Source organism: Bactrocera latifrons, unplaced genomic scaffold (genome assembly GCF_001853355.1).
Source record: "Bactrocera latifrons isolate USDA-ARS-PBARC rearing strain unplaced genomic scaffold, ASM185335v1 scaffold_56, whole genome shotgun sequence".
Classification (NCBI taxonomy): domain Eukaryota; kingdom Metazoa; phylum Arthropoda; class Insecta; order Diptera; family Tephritidae; genus Bactrocera; species Bactrocera latifrons.
The window spans coordinates 681,288-699,471 of NW_017537223.1; the positions used below are offsets into that span (position 1 = coordinate 681,288).

At 45.8% G+C, this 18,184-nt stretch overlaps 1 protein-coding gene across 1 annotated transcript; it reads right to left on the reverse strand.

Moving 5' to 3' along the window:
- Positions 1 to 15: 15 nt before the first annotated feature.
- Positions 16 to 18,098, reverse strand: LOC108974513 (midasin). Its single transcript, XM_018942401.1, has 14 exons — positions 17,816 to 18,098; positions 17,520 to 17,746; positions 16,505 to 17,459; positions 16,281 to 16,444; positions 10,858 to 16,222; positions 10,627 to 10,792; positions 8,727 to 10,561; positions 2,099 to 8,662; positions 1,910 to 2,036; positions 1,382 to 1,850; positions 1,211 to 1,316; positions 543 to 1,148; positions 400 to 477; positions 16 to 337 (listed from the first exon to the last, which is right to left on the reverse strand). The coding sequence occupies exons 1-14, from the start codon at positions 17,930 to 17,932 to the stop codon at positions 158 to 160; spliced, it is 16,959 nt and encodes a 5,652-aa protein (XP_018797946.1). The 5' UTR covers positions 17,933 to 18,098; the 3' UTR covers positions 16 to 157.
- Positions 18,099 to 18,184: the final 86 nt, after the last annotated feature.

The window sequence follows — 18,184 nt, forward strand, 5'->3', positions numbered from 1 at the left end:
TAACATTAATTCATCACATTTTTTTTTATTTTTTTTTTTTTTGTTTTTGCGCATAAACTTAATAGTTATATAATTCACTAAACATATTCTCAAAAACGAAATGAAATGCGTAAACACCGTTAAACAAATGTAATTGCCGAATTCTGAGCTGACAGACTCACATTTCGCTGTTCACCAATTCGAACCATTGACGCATAGCCTCGCTCAGCACGAGTGGCAATTGATTTAAGTCGCGCACGATCACATAATACGGGAATGGGAAGTCCTCCAAGTAAGATTTGATGTTGATGCGTTTGTCAGGAAGCATTTCCATAGTTTGTATGTCAAGTATGGAGTCCTGGAAAAAAGTGCAAAATAGTTAAATGTTCAATGCAAGTTATAGACAAAAAAGAAAAATACCTTATTTTCCGGATTATCAATTATTATATAAACCAAGAAAATTCGCTGAAGACGCGCCAACTTTATCGCATTGCGCACCTAAAAAACAACAACACAATTTTATTTTTTATAACTTTGCGATTTTGTCGAGTGGTAAGACGTACCTTGACGCGTCCTTCACTGAAAATATTACGTCCATCACTCAGCACAAGCAACAGGTTTTCGAAGAGTCCATTGTCGGTGCCCAGTGCAGCCTCCTCTGTGTTTGCGATACGCACGAAATCGAGCAATTCGGCAATTTTCGTCTTATCCTGTGCAAAATTTAGCGCATTCACCAGCTTTGGACCATCGAATTGCTCTGTATGGTTGAGTATGATTTGTGGTGATTCGCCGAAGGACACAATGCTCAAACGACCGCTCTCTAGTAATGTTAGTGCTTGCGAAACCAGTGAGATTGCTTCGAGTGTGAGCGTTTTGGAATTATTATGGTGCATGGACTTGGAGTCATCGATGGCGATGGTAATTTTATAGTCACGTTGTGCGGCTTTCGTGCGTCGCAACCATATTTTGTCCTTGCGGAACTGTGACGCAATGTAGGGAATGATTTTCTTCATGTTGATGCGTCGCCCCGTGCGGTAGTCGCCCTTTAGACGCGTGCATTTAGTGGGCTCTAAAATGAGTCTCAGCTGCTCACACAATTCGCGCGCGTTCTGTGCCATACGATTCGATACTGTTTGCCAAGTCTCGTAATCCTCATGTACTGGTAGCGACTAAGGGGTTTCCATTGTAAATTCAGTACTTCTGTTTTTTGTTTTTGCAAAGACAAACTTACTGTTTTATTAGCGGTCAGCTGCTCTTGGTACGTCCTGCGCATTTCCAGCAACTCAGCTGTGCTCAACTCCTCGCTGCGTGTTAGGTGCTCCAGTAGTATTTCCTTACTGAAAGTCAAAGATTTAAATAAATATTAATTTTATAGGAGAAGATAAGTTTTTTAGAAACGCACTTGCAGTGCGCCGTTGTATCGTCATTTCGTGGCACCGTCATGGTGGGCACGTCTTCGCCTTCGACTTCCATTTCTAATTTATCCTCCATGGCTTCTTTATTGCGTTCGGTCTTAGATGGTTTGTCCGATTTCTGATCAAACTTCTCCGCACTCATCTCCTCGAGATTTTGCTCGTTATCGTCCTGCTTATCAGTCTCTTCTTCCTCATCTAGGATCTCATTATTCTCCGCATCTTCGTTTGCAGCTTCCTCTTTCTCTTCGTCTTCTTGATGCTTAATCTTCTTGGATTGCTCTTCTGTGGCATTGTCCAGTGTTGTCTTATCGCTGTTCTTGGGATCTTTTACGTGCTGGAATTCTTCGGCATCTGCTTCTTTGTCCTCTTCCAGATCGTCCTCTTTCGGCTGATGTTGTTGCTCTTTAATTTTATCTATTGTCTTCAACTGTTTCAGCTTATTTTTCTCCGCTTCACCTAAAAATTGAAGTTTTCAATAATCCAAACTTCCTCACAAACATCATTTCCTTTATTACCTAATGTACGTTCTTCGTCTGTCTTGCCTTGTTTACGTTTCTCTTGCGGTTTCTGCTCCTTCGCGCTTTCGTCCTGTGCTACTTTTTCTTTAGTCTCAGCAATGCCCTGGTGGCCGCCTTCATTAGTCTGTAAAAAAGTGTAAGAATATGCATAAGAACTCTCCTTCCTATAATTTCCCTTATACTTACATCATTTTCTGCCTGTCCTACACCGTCTTTCTCTTCACCGGTATCTTGTTCGTCCAATTTTTGATCCTGTTTCACATCTTGGTCATTTTCGTTTTGCACCTGATCCGGAGTGCCGTCATTTTCGGTTTCTGGCACTGATTGCACATTGTCCTCTTTACTCATTTTGTCTTTGGACTGTTCATATTCTTCCGGCTTCTCGGCGCGTTCTTTCTCATTTTCTTCTTGTTTTTCATCTTCTTGTTGCTCGGGCTCCTTTTCGCCACGTGTCTGTGTCTCTGGCTCAGTGTTCTCTTCCTCGTTCGCGTCTTCTTCTTGTTTTTCTTCTTCACCTTTTTCTTCCTTGCGTAGTTCGATGTTGCCATCGTCATCTTCTGTATCACTATCGTCTGCTTTGTTTTCATTGTCATCTCCGTTTTCTTCTTTAGTATCATCTTCTTTGGTCTGTTCTTCTGTTATCTCCATATTTTCTTTCATTGTATCAATATCGAAGGGGTTTTCTTCAAGCTCTCGCTGGTCATCACCCTCCTCCTTATCATTATCCATGTTCATATCACCTAAATCCATTTCTTCTGGCTCTGGTGGTTCTTCTAATTCATTATGGTACGGATTGGCTTGATCTTCATCCACCTCAGGCTCCTTCATATTGTCAATATCTTTTTCTTGTTGTTTGCGTTTCTCATTTGTTGTCTCATTAGCTGCATCTAATCCCTCATTTTCTTGATCGTTTTCATTGGCAGCATCGTTCTTCGTATCCAGATCGTTGTGAGTGTCCTTTTCATCTTTTGTACCTTTTCCCTGATCTTCTTCTAGTTCGTTCTCTTCATCCTCCTCTTCTTTCTGCTCTTCGTCATCGCCCCAAATTTGTTCGTCCAACTTATCAGCCTCCGCACCAGTCTCACCCATTTCTTTGTCCAACTCATCATCAGCCTCCGACTCACCACTATCGTCGTCTTCTGGCTTCTCCAAATCTTGCGCATTGGCATCAAAATCTTCACTAACATCGATGCTCTTGTCTTGTTTGCAGTCCTCTGGCTGTTTGCCTTCTTCTTCCTTGCGGTCTTCTGGGCGTTTTGCATCGTCCAGCTGATCTTCCGATTCAATTTTGTCTGAAGCGTCTTTTTCTCCAGTACCGTCTTCCAAACCAAAGCCTTCCCCATCTTTTTGGTCCTTAGCTTGACCCTCCTCATCTTGCATTAGATCGGGTGGCACACAGAATCCTTTACTGCCAATCTCCACAAACACCGTCAGCATGACCGAAAGCATCTTCGCCGAAACCTTGTGCGCACCCAGCTGCTGGAAAAGATAGTAGTCGGCCAACAAATAGTATTGCTCCAGTATTGGCATAAGTGTGGTGAGTTTGCGAGCACAAGCCAATTTCGGCTGACTCGGAGTGGCGTGTTTCAACGTGATCAACACATTTGACAGTTGCTCGACAATATTGGTGATATTCAATGCCTGCCAGTCAGACTCGAGCGCCGCATGCAGCTGCTCCTTTAGGTGCTTTTCTTGCAACTCGAGCTCATTGCGGCCTCTGTTGGGCGACGACAACTCCCCGGACTCTTCGCCGGTTACCTGCGCGTATTTTTTATACAGTTTTTGCAAGGACAACAGTACGTCGTGTAGTATATGTTCCAGTACAGCGTCTAAATTTTCTAAATCTGTGAGCGCATTGTCGTTCGCGGGTGTATAGCAACGTTTGTTGCAAGAATCCACGAAAGCAAGCAGCTCCACGATCGGTTTTGCAACAGGCAGTGGTTCACCTGAGACTGTTCTCAAACTGTTCACAAGTTGCTGTAGTATGTGGCACAGTTTCTCATGCGTAGCCTGGTAGGCTGCTACTTTCTCTATGTTCGGGAACTCCTTGTCATGGCTGAGCATATCGGCAAGTGTGAACTTTGCAGTTTTGAGCACCTCATGACAGTTGCCCGTGATTGTTGTGTAGAAAGGAGAGCTCTGCAACAAGTGATTTTCACTTTTCGTTAGCACAGAGTGCTCAACGGCGGCGGTCGACGGCGCACATGCCAAAAGCAGGAGGAACTGCTCCATCACGTAGCGCATGCGAGATATAGACTCACGCAACGCCAGGTAATTATCGCGAGCGGCACTGAATGCCAGACCATCCACGGCCTTCGCCGAATCACCAATGCAACAGACGTCGTAGATCTCTTGAATGTGCTGCATCAGCACATCCAGGTTATAAATTTGCTTGCTGGTGTTTGCGAGTTGACGCCTCTGGCTTTGCACTAGCAGAAACATGTCGACGGCAAAGCCTTTGATGCGCTCAATGTTGGGTGGGCCTAGCTCGGACGGTGGTGCCAGCATAATGTTTTGCAGTAGCCGCAGCTTGAACTCACATTTCGCGTAGTAACGATCGAGGTTCTCGTTCAAGTGCAGCACGTTGGTGTGTAAGCGCTTATCGGTGCGTGCGCCGAGCATGGTTTTGATGCAGAACGGCGGCAGTGTGAACTCGGTGAAGTCTGTGCGCAAGGACAGCTCCATTAGACCGGCTTTGAAGCTTAGGCCGAGTTGCGCCAACGTCTTAAATAGATCGGTTAGTCCTTTGCGCTTTTGTTGCAATATTTGCTTGGCTTCCAGCAGCTGTTTTGGACGCTCTTTCGAGCGGTCCACGCTAAGCGCACGCAACTCATCACATCGTTCCAGCTGCACACAGAGCACGCTATCCAATGCAATTATAAGTTTAGAGAAGTTTGCGTTGCTTACAGTTTCCTTGACGACATTGCGCGATGTCTTGAAGAGACGTCCAACTTTATTTAAAAGCAGTTGCTCGGAATGTTCTTCGGTCACTAGGTCGTTGCCAGCGCTCTCTTCGCTCACAGCATATTTATCGGCGAGCTTTTGTGCTGCTACGAAATTCTTAACTTCCACCAAGTAATATTTAATACGAGTATCGTAGCGCAGTTCTCGTCCCTTATCATTTTCGAAGTTGTAATCCTTTACTGTGGCATCCTTTGGCTGGAAGACCGGTGTAATCTTTTGCTGCAATTGTTGTTGGTATTCCTTGAGGAACTTATTGAGATTGCGATGCACACGTGCCACATTGTTACGCATGCTGAAGTATGACAAGTCCTTGTTATAGCTTTCGATCTTAACCAGCTCCTTCAGCTTCTTCTCGATAGGCGTGCGCATACTGTGCGCAGTCTCCTCGATCTCCTGCGCGAACTGCGCAAAATAGATTTGTAGATTGTGCAAACCGGCAATCAGTGCCCGACAATCTTCGGCAACCGTGCCGCTGCTGTCGACTGACAAATTCTCAACGTTGTGTAAATACAGTTCGAATGCTTGTAAGAGTTGTAAGCGCACGTGGAAGTCACCATAATTGGCCGCCTCGACGAACTGCCGCAGTATGTGCACAATATCGTTGACATTGACTTTGGACTTTCGCTCCACCTCGGACTCGTCCAGCACCTCGCCATCGCCAAAACGCTTTTCGGCATTTCTAATGTCGGTATAAGAACTGTTCAGCTCACGTTCGCGCAAATACTCCTGCAGCAGCTGATAGATGAAGAACCAGTACTTGTGGGCATTCGACTCGATCTTTTCCTTCGTTTCGTTGAGACAATTACGCCAGCATTGCAGCTCGATCTTCATCCAACGCTGTACATATTCCGCCACGGCGACCTCTTCTTGGCGCATGTGATTGCCCTTGTGGGCCACCTCGTTCCACTGTGCGAGCTTCTGGCGCAACAGCTGGAAGCCCGTGTTAAAACGCACAACTGGCGCCGTAGCGGGCAGCGTACGTATTCTCTCGATCACGCGCTTGATGTCTATCAAGCTGGCATGCTCTGGATACAAGGCGAGCTGCGCGTCCGCGAGCGCCTCAATGTCCTTCAGCAGATCCATACAGCCTATTATTTCTGGTATATTGGCATCCTTATAGTAATTGTAGCTGCGCGTAGTTCTGGCCAGCAGTGGCGCGGCATCTGTACTGGTAAGTTGCTGTTGTTGCAGCGCTAATGCGAAAATACAGCTGTTGTACGCGGCCTCAGTCATCCAGTCGTTTAAGCCGCGCTTGTAATGCGCATATAACGGCACAAATGCTTGCATGCGTGCCTGGAAGGGTTCCACGAAGTCCAATTGCTGTGCAGCGCCAGCAGCTGTGCGTTTATGGTAGTAGACGCGCGTGTAGTTTTCCATGAGTTCAATGAAATGTGTCGCCAAGAATGAGTAGTCTCCGTCGCGAATCACTTGCGTCTTTTGCGACTTCAAGTTCGATTTCTTGTCCAGTTTCACAACCTTCTCTAAAGTGGCTTCGATCAGAAAATCGCCATAGTCCTCTTCCACATTCGTGGGGAAATGTGATTCGATCTCTTGTAGCTCGAGCAGTTCCTCGTCTTCTTCGATGCATTTCGTCTTATTCACATAGAGGCTCTCCTCCTCTGCCTTTAGTGCGCGTCTGCGCTCCTCTTCCGCCTGCCATATTTGATTCGACACATTAAAAATATAATCCAGTTCGCTGAAGATCGCTTCGTTGATGTGCGCTGAAATCGCAATGGTGTTATGCAATTCGACGAGCTTGGCTTTGAGTAAGCCGAAGTAGCTGTGCTCGCTATGTGGCAGCTGTTTAATCAGGCTATTTATGAACGATCGTTGCTTGAGTAAAGCACGAGTTGACGTCTTTGCTTCGCCTTCCATTAGCTGGTGCGCAGCCGGGAACTCGGCAATATTGGCCAAGGCGTGTGAGAGGCGATCGTTGGCGTTCAAATTCGTATACACCCTCGCGCCCTCCAATTGCGAAATGTTGCTGCTCGCTTGAGTTAGCACAACTTTTAGACCCTCAAAACCGAAGCGCAAGTGGTCAATAGAATACTGCAGCGGCTGTATGAAATCCTGATAGTGATCCATGTACGCTTTCAAAGTATGATTGAGGAAGCGCTGGGAGTTGATGATCCACAAATTGAGTCTGTTCAGTACTTCCGTGCTGTTGCCGAGTATTTGCGCCGCTGAATTTGTATTGAAATCGATTGTGAGCTGCGTCCACGATTTCTGGGCGCTCTGTATGAGACCCAGAAGTGCTTGCGGTGCGCAGTTTGTTTTGAGATAGTGCGCTATGTCATCGACAAGCTTGCTGTAGAGGCACTCCGACGGACGCAAAGCTAACTTTTGCGCGAATTTTTGCTGTTTCGCTTGCAGCAACTTCAGGCGCTCCTCGAAAGCGTCGTAAATTTCACCGCCGAAGTGCTGATATTTCATGACAATGCGCATAAAATCATACACCGTTGTCATGGTGGTTAAACAATTTATATCCTCCACCACATACATATTCTTCAGTCGATTCTTTTCGACCGGATCGATGAGAGGCGTGAATGTCAGTAAACAGAGTTCGACCGCACCCACGAGACTGCTCAGCACTGACGCGCTATATTGGATGGACTGATAAAGAAACATATTTTGTTGTTGTGGAGCGTTATCGGCACGTTTGATAGTCAAACTTGCGTCGTGTACAGCATGAAGCGACTGCACCAATTTCTGGAAGCTCTCGTTGTATTCGCTGAAGTTCTCATTTTCCAAGCTCTCACACAATTTCTTTACGTATGCCACCTCGTGTAGCAGCTTCCGCGCGCTGTCCTGGGCCAAGAGCAAATTGTTTTGGGAAATATTATTTTGTGTTGTCAGCATATCGGTATTTTGCCAGAGTAGTTGCTGCAACTGCTTCAATGTGGCCTGCCATTCGCTCATTTCGTTGAGTGGCACTGGACGCAGGGTACCGTTCTCCTGGAACACTAGCGAGAGGAACACATTCAGGAAGCTGCAGCCATCATATGAGTAGGTACAGTCAATATCCTCCGCAGCACGCAGCACATTGGTCGAGGTCTCGCGTATGGCTAGGTTCATTAGCTGCATGTTGTTCGCCGCATTACGCAGGTGGGCGTGGTAGGAATTTAAGATTTTGTAACCGCCATTTAAGTATGACAAAAGCTGTTGGAATTCCTCGACACTAGTTACAGACGACAAATGTGACAGTAGCTGCCTCCACACTTTCTCGAAATGCTTATAGATGCCCGAGTTGTATACCTTTATTAAATGCCATGTGGTGCTACTTAGCGAAGGTATTTCCTCGCAGTAAAACTCACTGACTTGCATGTAGGATGCTGTGCTGCTACTGCCGAAACCACATAACGCTTTCGTCAGATAAAACTCACGTAGCGAGAGCAAGCGAAGCTCGAATTCCTTCGGTTGACGCGCCACCTCCAGCTCTTCCATTGATTGAATCTCACTTTGAAGCGCATCGATTGCGGCTTGGAGTTCATCTAAACCTTCATAGGTCCAGTCGCTGCTTTCATTTGTGTTTTTTATGAACTCCAGCAAAGCGGACTTCAGCGTCTCGGGTATTTGGGCGCCCTGCGATGGTTGTAAATTAATCTGCTTCACGTTGGCATTGGCGCGGTGCTCCAAGCATTTGTTTACAATGGCACGTGAGCGTCTGGCACTGACGGAGTTCTGCGCCAGAAACTTCTTTAGCACGAGTTCTGTTGTATAACTGCCATAGGAGGGCACCACAATCAGCAATTGGTCCAAAACTCTAACCAACTTGTGGAATTGGATCTAAAAGTAGAGGATGCATAAGGAACGTACGTCAATCACTTATAAGGGGAAACAAATACTCTACCTGTTCTTCTTGATAGAACGGCGGGAAATATGTGAGGTGTTTGTTGTAGATCTTACGCATCAAATTGAGCGGCTGTTTAATGCTGACTATATAGTTACTTATTTGCTGCAGGCTGTTGTTGTAATCCGCATTTAATTGGCAGTAGTTTGGCAGCATCTTGGTGAGCAATTGGAGCAAATTCTTCTCCAGCCACTTAAAATGCAACACCAACCTATCCAAAAGACGCCTGTTCAGTTCCTTCTTCACTACCAATTTTTCCTGAGTTATGCTCAGAAAGCGGTTATACCATAAATATGCTGTTACCAGTGCGGAGAACGTCTCCACATCGATGTGCGCGTAGTCTAACGATGCACTTAGCACTTCGCGCAGGCTCGTAATGAAATGAGAGAGATTCTGTAGCAGCACATTTTCGTAACGATCGGCCACTGGGTCCACGGCAACAATTTGTGAATAGCTGAGCGCATCTGCCTCACCGATGTTTACTGTGTGGGACTGCGGCACAGACAGCAGCAGCAGATTGGCGACCAGTTGTGCGCTCAAGCAGAAACTCTTGTGATTTATCACGTCCGCTGGTTGGCTGGCGTAGGCACGTATGCGCGAAAATAGTTTGTTATTCCATGGCAGCTCATTTAGGGTGGACTCGAAGTGCGCGCTGAAATGCTTTATGCAGCCATAGAGAGACTTCGATAAACTATTCAAAGCTGGGTGTGCGCTTAGCACCTTCTCCAAATACAAATAACGCAACTCCACATCGTTTACAGTGCTGCATTCATATAGCATATAGATGCAGAACCTTATAATTTGCTGGCGATCCACTGTGATCAAGTCTAGCTTGGCGAACTCAGCAAAGACATCTGCGAGTGCCGTTTGGGCACGTTCATCGTAACGGAGCAGACTACGCAGCGGCTCAGTTTGGAGTTTGATCAAGGAGAGTGCATGTAGCTCATCGGCAGGCAGCACAATGTCGCGTAAAATCTCTTCGTCCACAACCGCTGCCGGCGCAAGCAAACCGAATTTCTTGGTTTCGTCCAAAACAATCTCGCGCAACTGATTCTGATAATACGCCAGACCGTAGCCCATGAGATCGGTATTTGCAGAATACACATACACTTCCATGCCACTCACATAGATGGCACGCTCCATATCGTAGCCAATACGCGCATAAGAGGCGGTGAGGAATGCAAACTGTGTGAGATGCGTGATGTTGTAGTTGTTGATTGGCGTCGATTGCATTAAGCGTTTGTGAATGTCGAGTATGCAGTTAATCGCCACCATGCCGCGTACTCCGTTCTTGTAGACAATCAAGCGCATGTCGTCCGTGCTATAGGTGTCCTTCGCTATTGCTAGCTCCACACAGCGGTTGCGCATCGCACGTGACAATTCACCGTTTTTGGGATCGATTGTGAGGAAGGCACGGAAGTTCGGCGCTTTCTCAACAATTTCAGCGCCTTCATTTGCCGACACACCTTTCTCCGATATTAAGAGGTTACCGTTCGGCTCGAATACCGGATTGAGACGATCTAAAACTGCGGAGGAGCACAAATTTACATGCTCCAACAAAATGTATTGACCGAATTTGAGCGATTTAACGATTTTGGAGTCAACCCACTCGAAGGAGCCACCCGTGTTGAGTGTGTCAGCGTTGCGCACATGATTTTCCAGGGTGTTAAGCCGATTTTGCTGTTGAAATAGAGTGTCTTTGTAAGATGGCGAACGATTTTCTGTGCTGCCATTATTTGAGAGTTCCAACAGAGCAGTGATGGCTTTATTTAGGCGTTGTATGCGTTTGCGGAAACTCGCCAGTTCATCCGCCATAGATGTGGCATTGTTGTTGGCTGTGAAAGGATGTTTAAAGCATCAGTAAAAGTACCTTTAGACATTTACAGCATTGAACGCTTACCAAGTTTAGCATTGGATTCCTTCGAATATGCACTCCAAATATGTAGCAACTCGGCAGCGGTTTTGTAAGCATTTGATTTACGTTCAAGTATCATGGTACGCAGCTGCGAGGCAAGCACGGCCTCCACACTTTGCGATATCTCCTCTAAATGTCTGTTCAAATCAATCTGAAAATGAAAAGGAAAATTAATTGGATCACATTCCTCCATATTCCTCCAATTTTGGTAGTTACCTGTTGGAAACTGCCCGTCACAGAGTCGTCTATTGTGTCCGTATTGCACACCTGATTCGAGAGCGTGCACAACAGATCAATTAACTTCGTCTTGCCGGTGTCGGTCGGTCCGCATAGCAGTACCGGCTTACCCATTCGCACACACTCCACCATATTTTTCAATATCTCGCGCTGAGAGTTCAGCACAATCGGACATAAATCTTTACCACGCAACGAGCGCAGCGCCTGCCCATCACCACTGCGATCTATCACAATGTCATTCAAATAGATTTTCTCAGATGTCCAATAGAGTGAGACATCCTCGGATATGCTGTTAAGTTGATCGGCATCACAAGCGAATACTTCGGCGAATGCATTGCGTATGAAACGTTTGTCCTCGTCACAGCGCATGCGCTGGTAGTAAACCAACTTCATGCGCTCATACAATGTTAACAGAAAGTTTTCGAAATTCTTGCGAAACAGATCCAAAGGAGTGGTGGCTGCTGAACAGCTATCGGCTTGGAAAATGAATTCCGTCTCTGGATGCACCAGCAAATCGCACCAACGAAGAACGTCGCGTAGGTTTATTTCGAAAGGGCCACCGCGGTAACCGAACTCCAAGGCCCCTATGCCGGTATCGAGTGTTTCGGAGAACTTTACAAGTCTATTGGTCACATCTAATGCGATGCCGGGTGCGGTGTCGCCTACTCCATTAGAAGACTCATCAAAAGGCACACCCTTCGATATTGTTTGGTATAAGTCAAATAGATTGGCTTCGCCGCCGACGTCACAGTTGGTGAGCAGTTTGACGAAGCGCGCACGAAGTTTCTCGAAATATGCTTCGTATTTACCATTTACAACGAAGAGCAGATCTTGCGTTGTGAGTTTGCGTAGGTAGACTTTGTTGAAACGATTTAGAAAAGATTGTGGCAAACCTTTGCGGCCACCGCCTTGTTTGAGTGGATTCTGGCAGGCGAAAACGCGCGTCTGTTTATTCAGTGTAAATGTTTTATTCAATTCGGGTATGTAAACCTCACCACGATGATCGAGTATTGCATTGAGACCCTCCAGCACCGATTGTGGCGCCAAGTTCAGTTCATCCAGCAAAATCCAGGTGTTATCGGCCTTCAAAGCGGCCAATAATGGACCGTCGCGCCATACGAACGCACCTGCAAACCCAGCTTTGTCTTCTGCACTGCCTTCTATTACAGCTGCGTCCAGGATATTGTCTTCGGCTGGCAGATCCGTGCCAAATAGGTCAGCCAAATCTGTGTGCTCGCAGAGATTTATACGCACAATGCGATAGCCAATCGCGGCAGCTATGCTCTCCACAGTGGAAGTCTTGCCAACGCCTGGGGGCCCCTCCAGCAGAATCGGTTTTCGCAAGGAAAGCGCCGAGAGCAAACGAAATAGGTTTTGCTTGGTAGTGGGCGCTTCGAATAAAAAGTTCTTGCTTGCGCCGATATTGGAGTCGCTGTTGGTGGATATAAAGAAAGGCTTGATACCGAATTTTTCGAAGGAGTGCACTACTTCCGTGCCGCGTTTTTCTGTCAAATCGTCGAAGGTGAATCTTTCGTTTAAAATGAGCGCAGCCTCTTTAATGGCAAATTCCACAATCTGTCTCCGGAGTAACTCAACCTTCGCCAAGGACTCGTGCGGCAAGAGTTCCAATGCATCTAGGAAAATTGTTTCTAAACCAAAAATGGCTTTCTCCGCAAATGTTAAATGTGCATTGCTGGCAATATAGTTTGCCCAGGCCAATATGTCACGTATAGAGTATCTAAATTTCTCAATAACGTCACGCATGTACAACACTACTTCCACAAGGTAGCTGGCAATTTTCGTAATCTCTTCTTTGCTTGTGTTCGATGCCATTTGTGCGCTCTCCAGCATGCAGTTGCTGGCAATTTGTATCAGATCCTCTTTGGTGTCAGAAGGCAAGCACCAGATTTCGGTGAAACGATTGCGCAACGCAGGCGAAAGCTCCTTTTTGCCGAAATCACCACCGGGATTCATGGTGGCCAGAAACTGGAAACCCGCTTTCGCCTGTACAACAAAATCTTTGACTATTTCCGCTGGATTATCCGACTCTCCAACTCCGCCCTTCTCGGCTAGTAGCACTGTGCGTTCAGGTTCCAGTATGCAATTCAAACGTTCCAGCACTGAGTCCTCAGCCAAAGAGATCTCATCAGCCATGAAGTAAGAGCCCTCTTGCATAGACAGAATCAGGGGTCCATCAGCCCACTCAAAGAGCTTCTTAGCAGTGTTACTATCGTCATTCGATTCGCGACATGGTCTCAAGCCGCCCAAGAAATCAGCACCCTCGGTGTGCATGTGACAATTGAGTATGCGCAATTGTACGCCACATATGCTGGCCAGCAGCTGACACACGGTGGTTTTTCCACAGCCGGTGGGGCCGACAAGCAGCACGGGTTCGTTGAACTGCAGCGCTTTGGCCGTCAGTACAGCCATACGAGTCATATTGCGTGTCCAAACAATATCAGCACGCAGCTTATACGCTCTTATTGAGTCAATAATATTGCGCGTCACTGCCGAGCATGTCTCCGCACTGGATTGTGCGTCGAAGAGACGAGAAAGATCGACGCGCTTGCGGAAGTTTTTGTACAAAGTCTCCTCGATAATTTCGATTTCGATGTCAGTACGCACTTTGGCGGACAGCACTAAGTAACCCTCCTCAACGAGGTGCTGGTTCCAGTCATACTGTGTATCCTGCAGTAGCTGCTTGTCAGCAAATGTATAACGGTTGCCCCAGCGGAAGAGATCACGCAGAGTGAATACATTTTTAGTCGTGGTCTTGCGATTCTTCTGCAGGTCGGACATGCACATTACCATCTTTTTGGCATACGATGGTGGTATTAAGCAGCGTTTCTCCAAAATAATCTCCAGCTCTTCGCGTGGTATATCCGAGAAGTGTAGTTCGATAAAACGATTTTTGAAAGCGCGTGACAAAGTTTTACGACCACCATACAAGCCGGGCGGGTTCTGTGTGGCGAACAGCATGAAGTTTGGATGCGCCTTGACCAATGTCTGCGTTTCGGGTATGAAGAGTTCTCGATTGTCGTCCAGCACACGATTCAAAGCTTCCAAAATATCGGTGGAAGCCAAGTTCAGCTCGTCCAATATGATCCAATACCCATTACGCATGGCCTGCACCAGCACACCCTCCTTGAAGCTCAATTTACCTGTAGCGTCAGCGACATATGTGCCAATATATTCCTGCAGATCTGTGTGCTCATGATTGTTGATACGCAGGCAGTGGTTACCGCTTCGCCTTGCCACGTAATCGATCAAACTGGTTTTACCCGCACTCGTAGGACCCTGCAACAGCACCGGGAGTTTACCAATCGATATGATACGCGCCAAATCACGCAAGTTCTCCTTAACGCTTTTTGTCAAAATGTAACTGTTGTACTCCTCCGGCTCTTTGGGACCTTGCTGTATCCAGTAGCCTTCAAAATTCAGATAATTTTCACCCGGTTTCGGTATGCTTTGATTTAATACAGCTTTGACGTTGCTCAAGAGCGCTTGTTGTATCAGGTGCAAGACCACATTGTGTGAGACTGGGTCTAACTGTGTAAGGAAGCTCATGCAAAAGCTCTCGTAGAGATTACGTTCCACAGAGCCGCACAAGTTTTTCGCACAGATGCGCAGCGAGCGACACAGAGTACGCAAGGAAAACACTGGCCGGTTGCCAAGACCATCATTCAACTCGAGCTTCGACAACAACTTCAGTTTCTTGTATAATTGCACCAAGCTTGCCACACTCTTACGTTGTATGCCAGTGGTTTTCAAATAGTCGCTTATGAGTAAAGTTAGATCGACATCTGTAGTCAGTTCATCGACGAAAAATTCTGTGAAACGATTGCGTATGCCCACTGGTAGATCCTTCTTGCCGACATCGGTGTTGGGATTCATGCAAGCGAATATGCGAAAATCGGGATGTCGCTTTACCGGCGTAAAGTCACCACGCTCCAGCAGCACCACCGAACCATCGGGCTCCAAAATGGTCGACAGACACTCAAGCATCTCTGCTGAGGCCAAATTTATTTCGTCCAACAATATCCAATCGCCGTTTTTAATGCAATTCACCAGCGAACCCGGTATGAAAGCAAACGAAATGTTTATTGACTTACTCAGTTGCGTATGCAATTTGAGCACGTTCACTTTTAGTCTCTGCCAACGCGGCAGACTCTCGATATCCTTTGGTCGCAGCTCATTGCGTTCAGCCTTGCCGAATACTGAATTGATAATTGTTAACATTAGTTTAACTATAACCAAGTGATTGCCCTGGTTATAGCAGATCTCCATTTTGTGTAGGAATATTTGATTTTTGTCAACATTGAAAGTGGTACGAAAGAGTGTCTCGAACTCACAGCGTAGAGGCGTCATGACATATGTTAGATCGACCGGTTTGAAGCCGCCAATGAGATCGGATACGTCCGATTGATTATTCATATTGACCACAACCAGTTTGTGGTACGTACGCTGGGCCAAATACTGCACGGAGGATGTCTTACCCACACCGGTTTCGCCGACGAGCAGTACAGGTTCGGCATGCGAAACGCAAACGGCGATGCGCTCCAAAATACACGATGCCATTCTGGTAAAAGAGAATGTGGCATTCTTTGACGCTTGTAGCGTGCGCTTTATAGTAGTGAGTGGATTTTCGTCGTCGTCGTCGTCGTTCAACTTTTGTCGCTTAATTGCCAGTGGTCCCTCACCGTTCGTTTCTTCTTCGAATTCGTCCATATCGCCTCCAAATGATTCTGCCAGTGGTCTCGCATGTAGCTCAGTGCGACCAACCTTTATTCTATTGCTATTCACGAACACCTCAGGTTTGTAATCGTTTGCAAAATATTCACAACGCGACTGAATAATACCCAATTTGGCGCCGATGCTGACGATAAGTTTCGTCTTTTCTTGGCCCTGCGGCAGATAAGAGCAGAAAACATCGACAGCATTTTGGAAGACGAAGTAAGCACATTCCATGCTAGTCACAGAAAATACAGGGTTCGAACGCTGGCATAGCTTGATGAGATCGCGAGTGGACACCGAACGGCCGGAGTTTGGAATATCTGAGAGTGATACTTGCTCAAATGGCAAAGCAATATACTTTTCGGTGGTGTCGGCTTTGTCACCAGATTCTTGTTGGCGCAAATTATCGGCTGCTGCGTGATTACCACTGGAGAACGTAAGAAACACATCGACTATGCGATTAGCTACTGTCGCTAGTTTGGGATAATTCGTGCTAACCACTTTGCAGAGTTCATTACGTGAAAGTGGCAGAATATTTATTGTGTATAGATATTTTTCCAAGAGTGCAAAGAGTGACTTCTGTCCGGCGGTTGTCGAAGATTTGTTCGTACTAATTAAATTTGAATTAATAAAATATTTCGCTCGGAAATTCAAAGCGCGTTACATACCGTACGGTTACAAATAACTGGAAGCCGGGTTCGACTTTGACGCAATCACGGAAACCAGGCACGCTCAAGTAATTATTTTCCAGTAGACTACTCAAAATCGTGTAAGTGTCTTGTGTTGCCGAGTCTAAGTCTTCCAAAAGCAGCCAATACCCATTCATAACGGCCTAAAATTGAACAAAACATTTTTAAATATTTCGAAATTATTTTTTAGGGGTTTACGTTACCTGTGTTAGAACACCGGGCAGCCAAACGAACTCACCGGGAACGTCAGTGCAGCGATATTGACCTAAAAGCATTTTGCTATCGGTTTGATCGCCTAGTTGTATGCGTAGGAAACCGTTCGAGTTAATACCGTTGGCGTCAAGACTTTGCTCAAAGTCATTCAAAACGTCAGTATCATGTTTCCTTTTATTTCCGACAGGCACTTTATCGCTTCCGTTTGTAATACCGCCGTTATTTATATGTTGATTTTCAGAATCTCTAAGTTTTCTCTGCTCGATTTCACTAGGTTTCGGGCAAGTGCGTCCCGTTTTGCGCGCCAAATATTCGACAAGTGTAGTCTTTCCACAGCCTACTGGACCAGAGAGACATATAGCTTTTGCCGAAGCAATGCCCAACGCAATGCTTCGTAAATTAACTTTAGTCGAATCAACTTTCACGATGGTATCGTGCAGACCGTCATTAGTTGAATAAAACTCATAGTTGTCTTTATTGAAAATGGGCAAAAGCACACCCTCCATGCCTGCGACTAAATGCGAATTTATTTTCAGTGTAATTGTCTTATCCGGTTTGGAGTCTAAAAAAAAACTACTGGATTTCGTAGTGGGCCTTAAATTTTGTTCTTCGTCAAATTGCAAAATCGCAGCCGGAGAGAGTTGCGCATTCATAGTTTGTAGCTGTGAGGCACTCATATTTGTCAGTACTGCAATAATTTGGTTGCAATACACTTGGTACAAATCACTTTGCTTTGAGTCAACGAACTGTTCAAGAAAAACAGACCAATTCCATAGATCTTTGAAAAATACTGGATTCGCACACAACAAATGATAGCAACATTTCACGATGTCAACTGAAGTTAATTTAGTACTATTCTTGGAGCGTTTTGTGGACGAAGTTCCATCGGTCAGTTGTGGGCATTGGAAGGGTGCGGGTTTGTTTCGGAAGTAACTGATGGCATAGCTATTGAAAAGGCAGAGTGAGTGCAACACGCAAAACAATTTTATGTATAACAATATTTACCGATTTGTGTCAACGGATAGGCGAATCATGGTGGCCAGCGCAATACATTTTTTCTGATATGTCTCGTAGTTGCTTTCGTCGATGTGTTCATCGTATGGTATGCTGCGTGTGATTAACAACAATAGAACGTTTTCAAACGAAGTAGCAATAGCTGCAGTCCAACGTGGTTCCAATATATGGTCACTTAAATAATTGAATAGTGCCTCCACATCTTTTTCACCGGGATCCTAGTAGGGAAGCAAACAAGTAGCATATTAATGCATATGTATGTAAACAAACGATTTGTTATTGTTTACTTTTGTATTTAAAAACCTGAGCAGCGCTCTGTCGTCATCAGCTGATTGCTGCGTCGACGGCAAATATTCGCGCAACTGTGCTATGGAGCGCCGAATTTTGTTTACAGATAAATCCATTGAAAAATCTTTGTACTTCAATGTATTCACACTAATGTTTGTTGATTTTACTTTCTAAGGCACTTTTGCACACTTTTATGCACAATTTGTAAAAAAAATTGGAATTATTTTAGTGAAATAACAATAATTTAAACCACGCACTTTAATTCACACCGCTCACAGCCAAATCAACGAAAACATGCGGCTTCTCAAGCACGTGTAGTGCCAGTGTCGCTTCTTCTCAATTGGAACCTGAATTTTGGCTGCGCAGTA

What these genes read in the sequence shown, in the direction of transcription:
- LOC108974513 (XM_018942401.1), bottom strand. Translation starts at nt 17,932, where the DNA reads ATGGATTTATCTGTAAACAAAATTCGGCGCTCCATAGCACAGTTGCGC. An exon ending in CAGTTATTTGTAACCGTACG is followed by an intron (nt 16,223 to 16,280) that starts GTATGTAACGCG and finishes AAATTTAATTAG; the next exon opens with TACGAACAAATCTTCGACAA. An exon ending in AGCTGACCGCTAATAAAACA is followed by an intron (nt 1,149 to 1,210) that starts GTAAGTTTGTCT and finishes GAAACCCCTTAG; the next exon opens with TCGCTACCAGTACATGAGGA.